Raw genomic sequence first — 19,820 nt, forward strand, 5'->3', positions numbered from 1 at the left:
ATTATTTTTTTTGGTGAAAATTCAACAATATGCTGAGAATTTTTTCGAGCACCTACTGAAAGAAGAATAATTTGCAATGTGTTTTTCAAATTTTTGGGTGAAATTCGGGCAATATGCTGAGAATTTTTTCGGGTACCTACTGAGAGAAGAATAATAATTTGCTGTGTTTTTTTTCATTTTTTTTTTTGGTGAAAATTTGGGCAATATGCTGAGAATTTTGCGCCACCTACCAGTGGCGGAACGTCCATACAGTCAGAGGGGGGCGGATGCCCCCCCTGACGGACTCAAATGGACTGCTGGCGCCCTTTTCAGCTTTTTACCACTTTTTACTTATTCGCGATTATTGACTTTTTTTATTGCGCTCTCAAATACCTATTGACATTTGTCACATTTTGTTGGTGCAATTTTCTGACAAATGGCGATGACACCTATTTATTCTTCGTTTATCTGCAAATTAGCAAGGCCCGGAAAGGGTAATTTCCGGCGATCTAGGGAGTATCTTTACTCAAAAAATTTCTGTACGCTCCGCGCCAACCTGTGGTGGCGCTCCGCTTAGATAGTGTCAAAAGCGCCCCTACAGACCATTCTCTCCCCCCTGACCAATACCCCTAGCTCCGCCACTGGCACCTACTGAAAGAAGAAGAATCTGCAATGTGTTTTTCTTATATTATCATTATTGTTGTAACAACTTCCCCAATAATTCTAACCAATATGGAAGGGTAATACACGGAAAATGATTTTATGTTATTGGCATGTGATGTAATAACCGATGAATGCCTACATATATGCACATTAACATGTGGAACGCGGGCGGAGGGCGCGAAAATTTTGGTTATATTTTTCGGGCAAGTCGTTACAGCCCCCCCCCCCAAATCAAATGAGGCTCCTACGCCTATGTCAACAAATCTGTAACTGGACGACATACATTAATCTGGGAGTGACTCGAAGCGGGGACCATATGATTGAAAGGCACCGGCATTAACCACTGAGCTAACACTCCTAGTTGGTGTCGGTGATCAGCTGATGATTTGACTCAGTCGGATGAAATATGATTCGTGCTCCTATGACCAGGGCGCATGCACGAATTGCCAGTGTGCATGCCCTGTGCCTGAGGCGTTGAAAAGGCGCATCTTGTGTCTGTATTGTTCATATCAGCTTTTGTTGCAAAGTATTGGTAGCAATGCATTTTCAATTAAAGAATGTTTCTCGGTTTCACCGAAAACTAGAATCTACATCTACAAACCCTTATTGCTCCGTCGGTTGCCCGTTATCATAAACTCACTCATAATAATCTCCCTTGGTGAATAAAGGAGCCCGAAGGGTAACGATATTTTTTTTATCGTGCTTTCGGTGATGGGAGATGTAGCAGGGATTGCATGGGGGAATTATCAAAACTGGTGTAGACATAGGCCCACATATCGTCTCCGATGCCAATGGTCAGAGCGGTTAGCACCCGAAATGGGGAAATATACGCCAGCGGAAGATCTGTGCAGATATGACACAACGTAACGTATAGAAGAGTAAGCTTTATGTAGATCATTGCGAGCAGAAACGTATTAATATATTTGTCAGTGACGTGAAAACTTCATCCTAAATTTAAAAGATTCCACACCTTTGTCGTTCAGTTGAAGATATACCTTCGTTACGGTTATATTGATAACGGCGTTCAATGACAGATTCGATTGTGTCGAAAATGTAGTATGCGTGAGTATGTATACGCGTAGTATGCGCAGATCCACCAACTTTTTAAGTGACGGGGACATGATATACCGTGTATATTTGCCCAAAAAAATCTTGTACGCTACGCGCGAACCCATGGTCGCGCTCCGCTATAGTATCAGAGAACAGACACGCGTCCCCACCATTATCCAAAACTGATCTGCGCCCATGATGACATTGAAACGCTATGTAACACCCTTCCCCACTCCCACCTATTTTCCACTATTTATTTGAAACTATTTGTTATTACTGCACTCTCTTTCCAAATGCCGCGCGCGTAGTATAAACTTCATTCAAAGATGGTCGATATTATAGGCGTACTAACAACTATTATAGAATGAACTGTTTTCGACATATCACAGTTTGATGTAATTCCACAATTGGAATGCTATACAATAAATCATCAAATAAATTCTTCCCTCTATTTTTAATGACATCCTAAGCAGTGATAAGATATGTAGATGAGACGAGGCGGAATGAGATGAGAGTGGGCAAAATACATTGAAACTGTGAAACAAGTTGTATTAATACCCAAGTGACAAGAAAAGAAAACAATTTTTTTTTTTTTGAAATATAATGTTTTGTTTAGCTGGCAGTTTTTCTCTTGGCGGATTGGTGTCGATTCTACAGATAATAATTGTACATGTTGAGAGATACGATAATTGATTATCTGTGTAGACTTTCTGAAAGTAACAATTATGATCAGCGCCACCACTTGGATTTGCTTCCGATGCACCTTTGTCAAACTTGTATAGCGCCGTTGCAGGGCTGAGTTTATACCTGAATAATACTAACAAAAGTGGACAGGTAGAATAATTATTGGTCTATGGAGACTATGGTGAATACAAACATATTGCGTGTATGGTGTGAACTGCGCAGTCTTAAATATTAACAATGATTGTGCACTACTGACTGCTATTACAGTCCAATTTTACTGACACAGGAAATATTGGAACAGTTTCAATGATACATCAAACTGAATTAGGAAAGTAAGTCGGTTCAAATACTGCCCCCCCCCCCAAAAAAAAATTAAGACTTAATTACCTTACAAACCAAGTCATTAGAGGGCCTTTAGTATCGGTTTTAATCACGCGTCGACATTATTTTCCTGTCTGTCCACGCAGGTTGTGTTGGCACTGTTCCTATATGGCGGGCCATTGTAAAAATATGGCGAAGGTAAGGTGCCGTCAAAATGTTAAGATCTTTCTGTAAAGATAGAAGAAATTTTCCACAAAATGATAAGTTGTTCAGTTAATATGTTAAAAAATTGCCAAAAAATGACTAATTCCTTAAATCTAATAAGTGAGGAATTCATCATTTGTTACAATATATATATATATATATATATATATATATATATATATATACAGGCGCGTATCCAGGATTTTCTAACCCGGGGGGCGCGAATTACTATCTAAGCGGAGCGCCACCATCGGTTGGCGCGCAGCGTACAAGAAAATTTCTGGTTTTGATACCCCCCAGATCACCGGAAATAGCACTTCTCGGGCTTGAAAATGACCAACCAGATGTACACTTTTGCCTGAGAACCAAGTGTTTCCCAAAAGTTTTTTCCATCCATAACCTTTTTGCAGATTGTCACCAGTCACACATCATGTTCGACCTCATTGCATGTCCTATGGATCATTGCTTTTGTAGGTGATTCTACGTCACGGCCCACAATATCCGAAAGCCCCCTTTTCAAGGTTTTAAGCCCATTATTTGGTGAGAATTTGAAAATTCACATTTCTCGTGAATAAAATCACTTCAAAACATACCCATAATGTTGCACAAAATTCAATCTATGGACAAGCAATATAGAAAAACCTCCTTGAACCCCTAACAGACAGGTCAAAGTTGCACGAGTAGAGGAAAGTATGATGAAGAATGTTGGTGAGGAAATTTTCGAAATTTCAGACACAGTTAATTTATTGGTGTAGAAATATTAAAACCTCTTATAATGGCTATTATAAAACTTGGTTGAAGGAAATGAAAAATAGCAGACATTTCCGATAGCAGGTATATCGAAACCGAACACTATACACACATAGGCGTAGGTCCCGTAGGAGGCGGTGGCTGCAGCCCCCCTCCCCCCCCCCCCCCCCCGCAACCAAATTTTTCCCCATCTTTTTCGGGCACCTACTGAAAGAAAAATAAATAGCAATGAATAGCTTAAAAATGATCTCCTTGGTAATTAAAATAAAGTAATAATCTACATAAGACATTTCGTTGTTTACGTAGCATCGGTATACTGTGCAACTTTCACGGACCGTAAGGTACACGATGCTATGCACTGTAATGACCGATGCTTGCTTATATGATATTGGCATTGATATGTTGAACGCGCGAAAAATTTTGGTTTTTTTCGGGCAAGTCATTACAGCCCCCAAATCCAATTGGGCTCCTACGCCTTTAACTACACACATAGACAGTTTTTGAGGCTGTTCATCGTGGAACATGCATTTCAATGCTCACTGATATGATGTTATATCTGCTCTTTGCTTTTACAAATTCGAACAGGCGTGTAGCGAGTAAATTGCCAAGGGAGGGCGAAGCCTGTAGGCAAACCATCTAAGCGAAGCGCCACCATGAGTTGGCGCGAAGCGTACAAGAAAAATTTTGGCCGAAAATGCCTCCCAGATCGCTGGAAATGACACTTCCCAGGCCTTGTAAGTTGCATCTAAGCATTGTCTATTTTGAAATTACTAGCGATGTCATAAAGAAAATTTGCTCGGGGGGGGGGGGGGGCGGTCGCCCGCTTCCCGAAATGCGTCATGTACCCCGACGACTCGGTCGAGTTCAAGGCCACAGTTGGTTCCATATAGCACAATTGTACAATTGTTTAAGGCGTCCATACACACACACGCGTTATGATAGACCATATATAGTATTTATATAGATACATTAGTGAGAGAGGAAATATGGAAACGTCAAAAATGGAGTTGTCGGTGTAAGGGGTAGGGTGAGGCGCACACCCCCTCCGTAATCCTTGATCTGTCACTGGCTACCCTGTGTATATTATAGGGATCAGCGCTTTAACTATGACTGTTCCTCTTTCTCTTCCCGAGGTCTTGGCTATCTTCTACTCCCTCCTTTTTTCCTTTTTCTCTCTTTTTTCTTTTTCTTTTCCCTTCCTTCCTCTCCTCCTTTTCTTTTTCCCCCTCCTTTTCCCTTTTTTCTTCTCTTTTTTCTCTCCTCTTTTCCTTACCCGGGGGGCGCGCGCCCCAACGCCCCCCTGGATACGCACCTGATATATATATATATATATATATATATATATATATATATATATATATATATATATATATATATATATACCCCATCATTCAATGACTAATCTTGTTTTTATTTCGTAAAGCTCCAATTGTGAAATTTTCTTTACCGCTTACCTGCAGAAGTCTTGCCCCACCCGCCCCCTTGATACAAGGTTGCGGAAGGGGAAGCAGGTCATGGAGAGGTGAGTGTTAAGGTTTACCCAAACTTAAGAAAAGGTAACAATCCCATCATGCATATATTTGCCCGGACCGAATACGAACACCTATATCACACACCTCTCTCTTTCCATAGTTCAACATCTGTTTTACACAATAAATTGTATATATAAAATCTAGATATAAATTATGAAATAGCGAAAATTAGAAAGAAAACAAGGTATCCAGGTACCGAAGAGAACATACGTATTGCAAATATTAAAAGGGGAAACCCCCCACCAATAGTACCAGCTGAAACTGACGTTGTTACCATTTCCTCATAACGCATAAGCGCTTTCAAGTTGTTTCATTATAACTGCTTTCCGGCAGTAACCTAATAAGTACGTGTTGCATACCAAACGGGGATTTCCCGACAGGTTTCCTGATTGCGTACATATATCATGCACTGAAGGACTTGTCACGTTGTTTCTATATTTAGATGCTTATGTCGTTATCAGGCAAACAAGTCAGTTAATAAATTATCTCTGACATTCTTAGTTACCTTCCTTGTTTTGTTTTCACTCTCTTTGATTGACATTCAGCGAAAATAAGGACTTTGAAAAGCTAAATTGAACAGTTGGATGATACATACGTACACGTATCAATATATAGGACAATTGTAGGCCTATATGCCAATACGTTACTGACTCGAAAGACTGACGAACACTGAAAAGACAGTGTGTAACTTCAGTACAAGTGTGAGCCAAAGGGAAAACATAAAAGAAACAACATCATCTACTGTTCCATAGGTTATAAGACTGCGCAACTTAAGGTTATGGGTCATTTACATTCAGCGAGTAGACCACTTCGCCTAGTTGGGGTTGCCACTGGCAATTAATTGCTCCATAGGGCTCCATAGTTCATATGTTCATATATTGCTCCATAGGGCTCCATAGTGACGGCTTGGGCTTTTATGACACATATTTCCATGAAGCATGTTTAGGCCTACTAAACGGCCGCCGCGGTTAATAGATCCTTACTATTATCAGCACCCGGCATAGGCTCTACACCTTGATGCACAAGCTTATATGGTACACATAGCATTTCTTTCTTCGGCGCACATCTATACAAATCACAGAAGATACGGAACTATGAAAAGGCAACAGAAGAAAGGGCATTGTTATACGATTGTTCGACAGATTCTGACAATTTAGGGTTTCAACATAATAATTGCTGCGAACTGTACAACACAAGGAAATTTCCCTCAGAGTTTCTGTTGCTCAATCATATGCGCTTTTCTAACTATAACATTACCAAAGGTATATTGTCTACACACGGAACCTGCGATTTGTATGTCGAACCGATTTTATGATCCCAATTGCACTGACTTTACCGTGACCTCTTTCATAAAGCTCCTTCACGTAGATACGATAGCGCTTCCTCGTTAGAGTTTGTCAGTTGGCTGATAGCACAGCAAAAATAATAATTCTTTTCATTCATTCAAATCACGTTAATAAGTCTGTTGATATAAGAGGTCTAGTTATTGAGCCGTGTATTAATTAATCTCTTTCTAAGAATCTATAAACCGCATCAAACTCGTGTCCGGGTTCCTGTTTTACGAGTTACAATCCTAGCTATTGTCAGCAAGCAATTCATTATTAGCTAATCAATATAGTCGGTAACTATTGGGGGAAAAAAGCCTAGATCGTATCTGGAATACAATAAGAGGACATGGTTTGCAGATTTGTTTTAAGAATATTTTGCTGAAGAGTTTGAGATTTGTGGTCTTCGAAGTGATCTACACTTGACCATACGCCCCTATCCAGTGTTCTTCAGTAGTTTTTAGCAATAGCCTATGTACATATTTCGTTGTCACCTTATAACATCCTCCATACCTACGGAATTGATTGGTTGGTTGATCTGGCTAGGGCATGTGGCTGTGTCTTGCGCTAGGGGAGGAATTCCCACTCACTCAGTTTATCTCCATCGTCAGTTGGGGGTGAAACGTTCAGTCGAGGGATATTTTACAAATCGGGGATGGAAGATTGTAACCACTCCTCTAGGCCCAGGATATAGGTTTCCAAGTGGTGCATGCCACAACTATAATTACAGGGGAGATTTAGATTCCACCTCCCACACACAAATTTGAATCCTGGGTATGTCACTAGTAGGTAGCCTAAGTAGGGCATCAGAGTGGATTGGGAATTTATCTCTGTTTCTTGCAGGGCGGATACTTATGAAGGTTAATCGACTATTCGGTTCACAAACTAAGCAGACAATAGTTCATAAACAGTTAATCATGATAGCTTCTTTACTAATAACTTTGACAACTGATTTGAACCAAAACCGTTAACCTGTATATCTACATACATATGTGAACCAGAAACGAAATACAAATATTGTTAAGAATTATAACACAAAGAAAGAGTTTTCAACACCAATATGTCATAAAACTTAAGGAGTTATCTTTTATTTCCTTGAAATATACTTATCGTTTTCAAATTAAATTTCAATCTTGCATTTGCATATGAAGTGTAAGATTTCGAGTGAGATGGAGGTATTACTTGAAGAACAAGGTGAGATTTAAAGGGAAGAAAAAAAACCTTAAGCAATTAACTCAATCATCTCTCATAAATATAGTTCAGATATTAACATATCATACATTGCTGTTAATTCTGTTATGAAACTATTCATTTTGCCGAATTTAACAAGTGTAGCTAAATTTAGCACAAAATGAAGAAAGCGAAAACTTAAGATGCTGTTTAATTTAAATAATGTAGCTTGGAGCATTATTAAATGCTGTCTGGGGTATAATAGCTGTTCTTAGTATTAGTCAAAACCATTTGGTCAAGTGGTCAAGTATGTGGTTATCCAAGACTATTTTCTATTGCATTAATGAAATAAATCACCAAGATTTTCGCAAATAAGAGTCTTCTGTGGGAAATGAATAAAAACAGCATCGAACTTCCATTTTATTCCATTTTATGTTCCTTTTTGTTTATTCAGTAACTAAAGAAGATTGTACAACAAACAACACTATTGGTCGATTATCTGGACGAAATATTAGTTTTTGTGTTCACACAAGAAAATACAGCAGAAAGACAGTAGAAACAGCTCATGATAAAGGCAAACATTAAAAATTGTGCACAAACAGCTATCAAATTATCCCTGAGTTAATTGGCATTGCTCCATACTACCCAACAAAACATGCAACCTCTTAAACCAACTCCTGCAATCATCTTTCACATCTAAAGATATTGTCAGTACAGTGTCTACAAACCCAAGTCAGAACAGTTACCGGCTTATTTGCCAGACAAGTTTGCCATTTGCCAGCAGAGAAAACAAGTACTGGCAATTTTTGTTAGCAGGTTGCTACAACTGTGAAATTCTGCACGGTCTGCCATGATGTTCCAACATGATGTTGGAAAGAATCACCACATGGCTGCCTACCACACAGATGGACAGCTATATCTTCCTCAAGATTATGGTTAGACCATTGTTTTACAGGTTCACTTTATACGTTGACCGTACAGGTAAAAGCTTGTCAATTAGAAGATGACATTTGACCTGAGAGATGACCTCAGATAGCGAAGCTTACTTCGCTCCTCCTTTCAGTGTCTGACCATCTCCAAGCTCTCGTCACGAGGTTCTGAGTCACCTGCATTCTCTGATTCTAACGAAGAGGAGAAATTTGCAGCCAACTCCAATTCGCATGGACTGTGCCTGAACGAATCTGCTTCGATCGTAGTTGGAAAATTAAGGACTCCATCCAATCGGCAAGACATACCTGACCTGGTAGGGGCTGATGAGCTCTGGAAATAACAAAATAAATAAAATATACATTTAAGGGTTTGTGTGGGGATATACTGATCAATAAACAGTAATAAGAAACTATCAATATGTGAAATAAAAAATGTTTAACGTTGCATCTCATTTTGATTATCTGAAAATGGCTTAAAACTCACCATTCGGTTACGTCTTCTATGGCTAGGTTTTTCCTTTGGAATGTAATTAGCATCTGGATTGGCTTCATGAATACTTGGGAAGTTAATGGATTTCATAATTTTCACCTGTGGATACAAAAAAATGTCAAATCTCATAAGATGATCATTTTGAGTATTAACACTTTCAAAATAGAAATATCAAGTCTAAATCTTTCATACTTCAGGCTTTAGATCTTTCTATGTGTGGAAAAAACACTACAAAAACAAAGGAAAATATGAAGATAAAAAATATATGAATCACTTCCCTTGTCCCCTCTTCTTTTGTTTTAAAATCAGGTCAAATGATAACACAAAATGGATGTTATATCAATGTTTTTGTTGTTGATTAAATATTAGCAATGCACTCTTAGAACAAACATGTTCATGTATTTATCTGCAACACAATTTCGTTTTTTCAATTCCTTTACCTTTCACTTCCACATCATACTTATGATGCACCCATCAAGCTGATCTATATGTCAGTATGGGATGTGCGAGTATTTTATGTTCTGAGGAAAGGCTTCAATTAAACCTTGAATCCAAAAGGTGCTTACCTTTTCCTGATATTCTGCTAATAGGCGATTAGCTTCTTTCAGCTGTGCTTGTGAAGAATTTAATGTATCTTGTAATTTGGCCTTCTCTCTTTCTTCTCTTTTGAAGTCATCAATACAAACCTGGAGCTAAAAGAACATAAACAACACAAAATAGAAATTGATTAATTTATCTTCAAATTTGCTACAGTAACATCAGCATTGTCTGCAAGGTTGCATTCAATTTGTTATATGGTATTGTGATCTATTCCCACTATTCTTACTACCAAAATGTCCCATGTGGTTTTTTTTTGTGGGAATTTCTGGATATGCTAATACAGACCATTAAGATAATACTCCACAACCACACAGACAAAATATTTTGAATACTTCAAAATACTGCGTATCTTCTTGTCTTTAACAGAACCATTGAAATTTATTCAGAATGTTTGTACACAAAGACATTTACAATGTAGGTAATTATTATAAACTAAAACCGCACAAAGATATCACGGCACGGGTCATATTGCGAAAGAGAGAGAGAGAGGGGGAATTTTTCTTTCCCTAGCCATTTCCATATTATTAGTATTGGTCAGTCAAATTTAGACTGCATTACTTGTTAGAGCATACTAAAGACTTAACTAACTATTATAGAAAGGATCTTACCTGATACTGTAAAAGTTGTACATCCTCATCTCTGTTATTGCTATTGTTCTTTACAGATAAGTGTCTGGATTTCTTGGCTTCTTCCTCCAACTTATGAATCTTCCCTTTGGCTATGTTAAGTTCTTCCACAATTCCACCAAAACATTTAATAGTTTCTTCTTGGTCTTTTAACTTCTTCTCTTGTAACTGTTGTGTGATAAGGCTATTTGAATAACATTTCTCTGCCTTTTCTGTCTTGAGCCTCTGTTGTTGTAATTTTATCTGAAGATCGTTTATAAACTTTTCTTGTTGTTTATGGTACTTCTGCCATTTGTCGTTCATGACGACAACAGTCCGTAGTTCTTCAACTAATCGAGTATTAACTAAGTGGGCTTCTTGAGGGGAAGACTGAGTGTGGTGGAATGAGCCAGATTTTGAGTATGCTTGCATCTGGCTCGAACTCACAGCAGAGTGCTTTGGCGATGTTGGAATTGATTTCTGCGGCTGAAAATATATAAAAAGAGCAGAAGAGTTAAGAAATAGTTCCATTGGAATTTTATGGCCCAACCAAATTATCACACACAGATGTTCCTGCCTGAGTGCCCAGACCCATATTTTATTGCTGTTTTCATTGATTAAACAAGTCATATTTTGTGCACAAATTTCTTACTAGAAACAAGATAACACAAGTTCTTTCACTATCTACATATTAAAATAGATCTACCTGCGTTCCAAAGTTTGTTCATGTCCGAAATTCGTTCCTAATTTTCAATTACGGTAAACCCATTGCAACAACGTATATATACCACACAGAGCAAGCAAAAGGCTATTATTGACAGGCTATGCCTACCCTACCGCTGGTTGCCTTCATGCAAGTCGTTCATATGCATACATGATTAATACTAACTTTACAAATGCGTATAATAATTGAATATTTATCATCGTATAGTACAATATAGACCAACACCAAGTCCTCTTTACCGTTCATATCTGAGGTAGCTAAGAACGAAATAATCCAATTCATCAACAGTGCAACGTTACAAATGAGTAACTGTATAATTCACTAACGTTACATAGCCTATCTGCAGCCTAGCCCCGTTCCATGAATTAGGAAATAATTCCAGATGATTCTATCAACACGGTTGATCTCAATTTATAATGATACTCACCTCTTGAGGCGTCGGACCCATCTTTCTTGCTTTTGTTGGGAAGTGTTTATCGACTTAAGTTTGTAGGATATTTATCTTTCCGTTTGATCGCTTGACTTTCAGGCACAGTGCAGAGGCATACTGAAGATTTAGCCAGACAACCGACAACCTTTTATACGTTTCGTGTGTAAACAATACTGACATGCCTCAGTAGCGAGTGGGATTTTTTGCAGGGGAAACCCCGCTGTTTATGATGTAATTGGCAACACGGGACTTTATCGTTGTGAAATAGTCGTGGGTAGCGGTTACGATATATTGTTATGCAAATTTACATTGAGCATGGGTGAATCGATAAGGTTAACTTTTCTTTTACTAGAGGAACAACATTCAAAGCAGATCAATCTAACCACACTGAATCGGAATAGGAAATTACAAGGCTACTATTTTATCTGACATACAACATTCACAGCATTTCTTAGGTATACATGCCTAAGTACTATAAGAAGCCGGTTGTTAAGTTTGGTTCGATATCGAAAACTAGTCTGCGCAATCTTCATCGGGCAAGGAGTCCATGAATTATGTGTATATTACATGGCCTTTATGAAAGCTACGACAAGTTAGACATCATTGGACACCACAGCTTTAGAACTAGAAATAATTTGAAATCCGGGTGAGGTAAGACTGGAGGCTAGGAAAGGTGGAGGGGTGATATGAGAAATATGTTTGAAACATTGCGATATCGATTATCGCGATCAATTTATATGATATTTGATTTTCATTAATCTAATTCTTCTGTATTCATCAACATCCCGGGTATTGAAACTTCTTACTCTGACCCCAATTTTCACATCCATCCTCTTGGCGGCCACCCAGTGACAAATGTTGTGGCCTGGGTAGGCCGGTCTTATATATTAGGGGGAAAAATCGTTTTTCCTTTGATATGAACTTTTTAAGTACTTAAGCTCAAGATTTTCCATTTTCCCCCTGTAAATATCAGCATACTACCCCCGACTTTTTTTTAGCGGCCCTCCGAAATCTTTTGGCAACATAAAGTAGGGTCGCAACGCCTATAGTTTGAATACCAGGGATTAATATCATACAAATAATTTGTCAATATAAGCTTGGATATTGCATTTTTATTAACCGTGACTTACACGGGCTATGACTGACACGGGATATTTTAATTTACATTTGCAGGATTATATGTCAATAGGAGGTCTTATTCATTTACATACTACAGGCGTATATGGAAATGTATGTGCATGGTGAAAAAAAGATAAGAAAAGTGAGTCTCCGTCTCAGTTTGTTCAATGTTCTAACCTCTCTCGTCATCATTTCATAACGCTTATTTACTTCAGGATTGACTTGGTGTTGTAGAAAAAAATGAAGCAATTTGGAATGTTTGCTACATGTTATGAACTAAGCGGGATAATGTGCCTGCCTTATCACGCTTGACTACGTACGGTTTAGCTCTCACACCAATGAGGTTCTGGGTGTCAGGTAAAGTTCATTTGCCAAGGTTCCACGTGGATTTAAAATTAAATAAAATCCAGGTGCTTGCCGTTCTTTATTCATAGCTTTCAGAATAACATATATTTTGATTTCGACACCAAAATCAGACCGGGGTATATCCCATCTTGGGTAAACGTCTAACCCTTTGCTTATGGAACAAATAAATCCCCGGCTGGTTAAACAGTGTTGTGGTCTCTTGTGTAATATGCAATACAATTAACCCATTGTTGAATGCGAGTCGTACGACGGCAACGCATTGCGCAATATTGGGTATTCCCCACGTTGCATCCTATAAATAGAACTAACGGCGATTCAGGATATAACATGCAGAAAAGGGCATTTACAATGATTTCCAATTTCAAAAGTTAGAACAGAAAATATGCTGTTTGGCTATTGACATAGTCAACTGAGACATGCTGTTCGAACCCAATAAATTTTATGAAGTCGCTGATTATGTATGATTACATGACTTTGATAATAAAATCCAGTATTCAATTTTGTTTTGAGTGTGTGCACGTGTATGCGGGAGTGGGGGGTGTTGGGGGGGGGGCTCAATATGGTTCTAGGGAGAGTACTGCTCTTACCTATTTTATAAAACTGCTAGTTGCTTAGCATTTACTACGCTGAATTACGAACAGTGAGTTAATTGAGATTTCATGGGATTGTTATTAAAGGTGACTTGTCTGTCAAGATTGTTCCCATTTTAAAGCGGGCTAAAAGTTGCTGAATAGCGCTAATATGGAAGTTATGACCATCTAAAATGAATACCAAACTTTGATGCTTTCTCTGCGGAGACCTTTGGTACACGGGAGATAGCCTTCGCTATCATGGAATGCGATTTATTTGGTTTTGAGAAACACGTCGCAGAGCCCATTATGGAAAAGAATAAGAGCCTCCGATTCGATATGGGAGGATGGGTGGGCCAGCGACGGGGGAGTGGTGGGGGGGGGGGGGTTAAATCTCGCTCCTCTCATCATTCTGGAGTAGGAAGACTAAAACAAATTTCCTTTATAGCAGCATATGGAGAATTTTGAGTTTCTTTACTTCTTAATGTTAAATGTTTTTGAAGTAAGTTGTCAGTATCGCCAAGGGCGTAGGAACCGGGGGGGCTGGGGGGGCGCCAGCCCCCCCCCCCAGTGAAAAATGTGGAGGGGCGGAAGTATCATTCCGCCCCCCCGGTTCGCAAGTCAGAAAACCCCTTTTTCATATCCAAATGAGAAAAAAAATCTCATTTGGAGCACCAAATTGCATCTAAGGCCAGGTGAAAATACAAAATTAAGTTTACAAAATGGAGTGGGTGTTGAAGTGTGCTATATTGCACCAAATTGCATCTGAGGCGACCTGGAAATGCAAAAAAATTCCAAAGGGGAGGGGGACACCCCCTCCCCTTAGACCCCTCCCCCAGACTGGCCATCAGTCTTCAGCCCCCCCACTCAAAAGTACCTTCCTACGCCACTGAGTATCGCAATATAAGAGGTATAATGGGTGCAAAAATCTGAAAACGTATTTAGGGCCATTTCGTAATTAGCAAAATGGAACTTACTGTTTTCAGACAGTAACGCAAAAGAGAGCTTTGGCGCGACAACCGAACAATGCATGACTTGAGCTACATCACGCATGCGTATGAAGGGAAATGTACACAAACAGTCGGTTCAGTTTACGTAAACCTTAATTTTTTTTTATATATATGAAAAGGCTATTGTAACTCAAAAGGACTTTGTGCGTGTGTTTGTATAGATGTTGTGTTAATTGACGTCGTTAAATTCAGTTTTTAATTAGACGGGATCCGGGATAGTAGAACAAGTAACGTACATACTGTCTGCTCTATGGTGCTGTGCTTTCATAAGCTCGATGAAGGGAATATCTTACTGAATATTCAACGACTATATACCTACGTGAAGGATATCCATCTTACAATATGCTGTAGAACACTGGATTTCGTTCTGACTATACATAAACATAGTTCAATCAAGTCATGTCCCACATCGATTTTACGGTGAAATATTTAGTCTAACCCCATATTTTTACTACATTAATGACCAGCCGATAACCATATTCAAAACCATCTGATAACAACATTAATGACCAACCAATAACCATGTTCATAATCAGTTAATAACAATTTGAATAACCATCTTTAATGATATTAATAACCAGTCAAGAAACATATGAATAACCAGGTAATAACCATATGGATAACTATAGCATATAAAAAAAATGAATAACCAGCTAATAATAATAATAATAGCAATTCAATAAACATATGAATAACCAATCAATAACCACATTAATAACCAGCTAATTATACCACATTAATACCCAGCTTATAACAAAATTAACAATAATATTATATTGTTTGAAGTAAAATTTGAACGGTCAAACTAATAAGCTAAATTGTCAATTGCCTTTAGTATTGCCTAGCAACGAATCTTTTGAACAGTACTAAAACGCGATAAATGTTCGCAAAGTATAATGCTTGTCACACCCATCATTCTTCGGCCACATGCATGTAAGACAACTGAATACACAATATTGATGTTCAAAGGCTTCGAGTTACTTTCTAGTCCTTGGTTCATGCGTTGACTCAAATCAGGTTTTCAAACGTTACCAGTTCCCACACTAAGTTGTTGGTATCATTGACACATTAAATCTTTTAATATACCCATCAAAATTCCTCACTTTCTTCGATAACAGGAGTTTGGAGTAATTTACTGATTAATCAATGCAATCAGCAAATATCTTGTTTCCCTTTTGTTAAATTTCTGCTTGATAACTCGATTCATTCGCTTAATTTGAGGGGTATGCATGCTTGTCGGATCTGAGCATTAGTGATTTGAGGGGGCAGGTGAGTAAAATGTGCTTGTCGGATCTGAGTATTAGTGTTTTGAGGGGGCATGGGAGTATGATATGATTATCATATCTGTGTATGAGTCACAGCTGTTAGATATTTTTTTACAGCAAATTTGGGAACAATACTGAAATTATACTGAATTATGCAATGGGCTTTAAGTAAAACAATATTGAAGCATTAAATCTTCTTACCTTCCTGTTGGCTACAATTGATAATCTTATATTAGTAGTTTAGTTATCGAGGCAAATTTTTCTCTAATAATACCCTCCTTCTGTGACCAATGTGAAGGCTAAAAATATCCAGGAAAGTGCTTTGTAAAGGTTTAGCAAGTTCATCAACAATAACACATACGACCTTAAAATCTCACCGTATATGATGATATCAACAATAATATCAGCAAAAAAGTATATATATATATATATATACACTCACCGTCACAAGGAGCTGGCTTTTCATTGCCAATGTGACTATTTTAGTATTGACGTTTCAGCAGTTTGTTTATTCAAAAAAAAAAAATACCCACACATCTATTCACTTCCAACTGCGAACTAAATTTGGTGCCCTTCAGTGATTTTGTTGACACAATTACTATTTTGGTTTAACAAAACAAAACCTATGACTATATTTAGAAATATTTAGGGTTTACAAAAGAGAAAGGGAAAAACGAGTAGAAAACCGCTCAAGGGACACATTCCACCAAAACACTTAGTCATTAGTTGCTTACCTTGCACTTGAGAATCATCAGCGAAAATCCACTGAACTGTTAAGTCATCTTACAGTTACAGCAAAGTGTTCGCAAGATATTCTTCATTCCGTGCGACACCAAGACGGCCTCTTTTTTATTCGATTTGGAGGAATAAAGGCTATTCAAAACGAATCAAGCCAATGAGATACATATTGAAAGATTTGTTTCAATATTGATACAAATTTCAAAAGAAAGACAAATAAAATACACACGATTAGACACAACTTTTCCTCTCAAATTGGCAAACTATAGCTCTCCGTAAGTTTACCTTTGTATTTCAGGTTGGAAAATATTCCAGTGGACATGCATGTGAGCTGTTACAAATATTATATCTTCATTTATATCACGTTAATTTTGCGAATATGCTTACATCACAAGCCATGTCAGCCAGGGACAGCGGAACGCGCGGGGGGGGGGGGCGGGAATGGGAGGGGTAAAAACAGTTTCTGAATATAAACCTCAATTATTTTCTACTTAATTGTAGACGTGTAATTTTTCTTAAAAAGAGTATTAAAAAAGTAGATACTGGAATTTGTGATACAGAATACACATAGCCCAATGTTGTCGGGACGGTTTTAGTTTATTTTTTGGGTTTCCCTTTCAAATTAAAGTCACTGCCCTACGAAGTTCGTGTGCCCCCCCCCCCACCCAACTGGTTCCACTTTCTCCGTCTTTGAAGACAGCCTAATACTAACCTTTGTGACAAACCTTTGTTCAGTAGCCTAAAGAGAAACTGATCCAGGATTTAAACAGAGAGCCCTTTTATTGCCACTGACTGTCATAAGAGCCCACAGGATATTAACAAGGATATGAGGATGAGGGGTTGGAGGCTGGGGAAGTAAGGGTATTTACATCATTTACCAGCATTAATTTAGCAAGTTCCAGTATGATTTTTAATGGTATACTTTTGATGTGTTCTTATGTAAGAGAAGAGCTTCCACGGAATTTACCACAAGCTACTCGCCAATTTATCCAGTGGTTGTGGAAAACTAAATACAGGCTAAGCAATGCCATGGTTGCCTTCCCTACAAAATGGTGCCAGTGAGTATGCAAAGTCATGGTGTCAACTCGTTAGGGGACATATCTCAGTAGGGTTCATTTCACTGAAGCTGGTTGTATGGATCGGTGAGTCACAGGTTTGTTCAAATAAAAATGTAGGGCAAATTGTTGCTATTTCGAGATAAACCTTAGCAGTTTAGAGACGAAATTAGTGAATATATTGGATCACTGATTTATAAAAGTCTTTGCATTTGAGACTGAGACTAACACCAAAGTAGCAGTCATCTCAATCAAGTTGAAAGATTTTGTTTACGCAGGATGACCCAGCCATTTGAGACAATTGTAATAGTTTAACCTTGGTTCATAAATTTAGAAAAGTTCGGAGGTACGATGGCCCATTATGACTCACTGACATGTACTAATACAGACATTACAGTGCGGTAATTTTGTTTTTGGTCATGATTTTTTTCTTTACATGGCACTAATGGGCCATCGTTCGAAGGAATAAAGTCAAGGGCGTAGGAACCGGGGGGCTGGGGGGCGCCAGCCCCCCAGTGAAAAATGTGGAGGGGCGGAAGTACTATTCCGCCCCCCCCCCCCCCCGCTTCGCAAGTGAGAAAACCCCTTTTTCATTTCCAAATGCGAAAAAAATCTCATTTGGAGCACCAAATTGCATCTAAGTCCAGGTGAAAATGCAAAATTATATACAAAATGGAGTGGGTGGGTTGAAGTGTGCTATATTGCACCAAATTGCATCTGAGGCCACCTGGAAATGCAAAAAAATTCCAAAAACTCAAAAGTACCTTCCTACACCACTGAATAAAGTAACTTCTGAACATTTAAATGAGACTGTAATACGATGTAAAATTTGATACCAACTAAAAAAAAAAATTAATACCAAATAATGAACACATTAATTGTTTTTTTTTTTTTTTTCAATTTGAACAAAAGTTTTATTTTATATTTTTTTCCGTTCTAATTTTAATTTTTGCAAATGAAGAAAGCTTAGTTAATATTTTTTTTTATGAACAATTACCATCATAACCTTTTGCAAAATAATATTTGAATAAACAGTCCTGTTTGGGGTCACCCATTCACTGTAGACGATTTTAATCGATTTGTGAAAATTCTCTCCCAGTAGAGATATTCAGACTAGACTCGGGAAAGGAGAAATTACTGGTCATTGAGGTTACTTCATATACACCAACTGAAGTTTCATTACCATGGCAACATATGTGGAGGAATCAACCACAGGAGGGTGCGGTGGCATTAAGTGGTGTGTGAATTAACATTTTAACTACTTACTTATTATTTCCATCAGCTGTTCTTTTGAGAATGGGAAGAAGTTAAGATCTGGTGACTTTTCTGTGTTGTACTAAGTTTGCTCCTACATCTATCTCTTTGCGTTCACCCTACTCATTAACCTATCTGTATTCTGTTAGTGAATTTGTCCCTTCTGTTACTGTAACTTGTCATTCAGCCTCTGAAGAAGATCCTGCTAGAATCGAAACGTCAGGCCCTCTTTACAGGCTCTTTAGTGGATAAGCAGTTTGCTAACAGTTTTATTCTATTTTGTGATAAGTTTATTAGATGTTTTTCGATTGTTTGCATTGATTTCGATTGTTTGATTGAGAGAGTAAAAAGAGTAAGAATAAGTTATAGCAAAAGCCTCTTTATTGTTAATAGAACAAATACATGATATATTTATACATATAAATAAATTTATTAATTGCTGTAGTGTAGACATCATGAAATAAAGATATTAAAATGGGGGAGGGGGGAGGGGGGAGGGGGGAGGGGGAGGGTTGGAGGAAGAGCTGGAATTGTAGCTCTATCAGGAGAAGCTATTGGAGAAGGGAGACTAGCTGTCAGGGGGGGGGGATGGGGGAGGGGAGGGAGAAGAGTGGAATGGTAACGTTATCAGGAATGGTATGGTTATTGGTGAGAGAGAGTCTGGAATGGTATGGCTATCAGTGATTTGTGACTACCATGTAAATTTGTTTCATTCCTATGATTTTTTACTGCTGATCTATTCATCATCATCAGCATTCTCTATGTAAATAGTTGTTGTTATTATTAATATTAGGGATCCAACTGTGACTCATTATTGGCATCCATGTAACATGAAGCAGAACCAACTGTGTATCACTCTTCTTAAATCATTTAATATGTGTATAAAGGTTATAATGGTGTGCTCAAGTGGGCACAAAATGAAGAGATATTGTATTCAAAAACATTACATTTGCTTACTTATTAGCAGAAGCTACTATTCGATCGATTG

The 19,820-nt window shown here is 38.1% G+C and overlaps 1 protein-coding gene and 2 long non-coding RNA genes across 3 annotated transcripts; 1 reads left to right on the top strand and 2 right to left on the bottom strand.

The window, feature by feature from the left end:
* Positions 1-2,402: 2,402 nt before the first annotated feature.
* LOC139967814 (uncharacterized) lies at positions 2,403-5,328 on the bottom strand. Its single transcript, XR_011793157.1, has 3 exons — positions 5,106-5,328; positions 2,764-2,925; positions 2,403-2,499 (listed from the first exon to the last, which is right to left on the bottom strand). It is a non-coding gene; the product is annotated as an uncharacterized lncRNA (long non-coding RNA).
* A 2,241-nt stretch (positions 5,329-7,569) lies between these two features.
* On the bottom strand, positions 7,570-11,614 carry LOC139967812 (uncharacterized). Its single transcript, XM_071971907.1, has 5 exons — positions 11,454-11,614; positions 10,306-10,788; positions 9,664-9,789; positions 9,092-9,196; positions 7,570-8,938 (listed from the first exon to the last, which is right to left on the bottom strand). Exons 1-5 carry the CDS (start codon positions 11,472-11,474, stop codon positions 8,738-8,740), a joined length of 936 nt encoding a protein of 311 aa, XP_071828008.1. The 5' UTR covers positions 11,475-11,614; the 3' UTR covers positions 7,570-8,737.
* Positions 11,615-11,734: 120 nt separating this feature from the next.
* Positions 11,735-19,336, top strand: LOC139967813 (uncharacterized). The gene is made up of 3 exons (XR_011793156.1): positions 11,735-12,107; positions 12,630-12,717; positions 18,678-19,336. It is a non-coding gene; the product is annotated as an uncharacterized lncRNA (long non-coding RNA).
* The last annotated feature ends 484 nt before the right edge of the window (positions 19,337-19,820 follow it).

This window comes from Apostichopus japonicus, chromosome 5 (genome assembly GCF_037975245.1).
Source record: "Apostichopus japonicus isolate 1M-3 chromosome 5, ASM3797524v1, whole genome shotgun sequence".
Lineage (NCBI taxonomy): Eukaryota > Metazoa > Echinodermata > Holothuroidea > Aspidochirotida > Stichopodidae > Apostichopus > Apostichopus japonicus.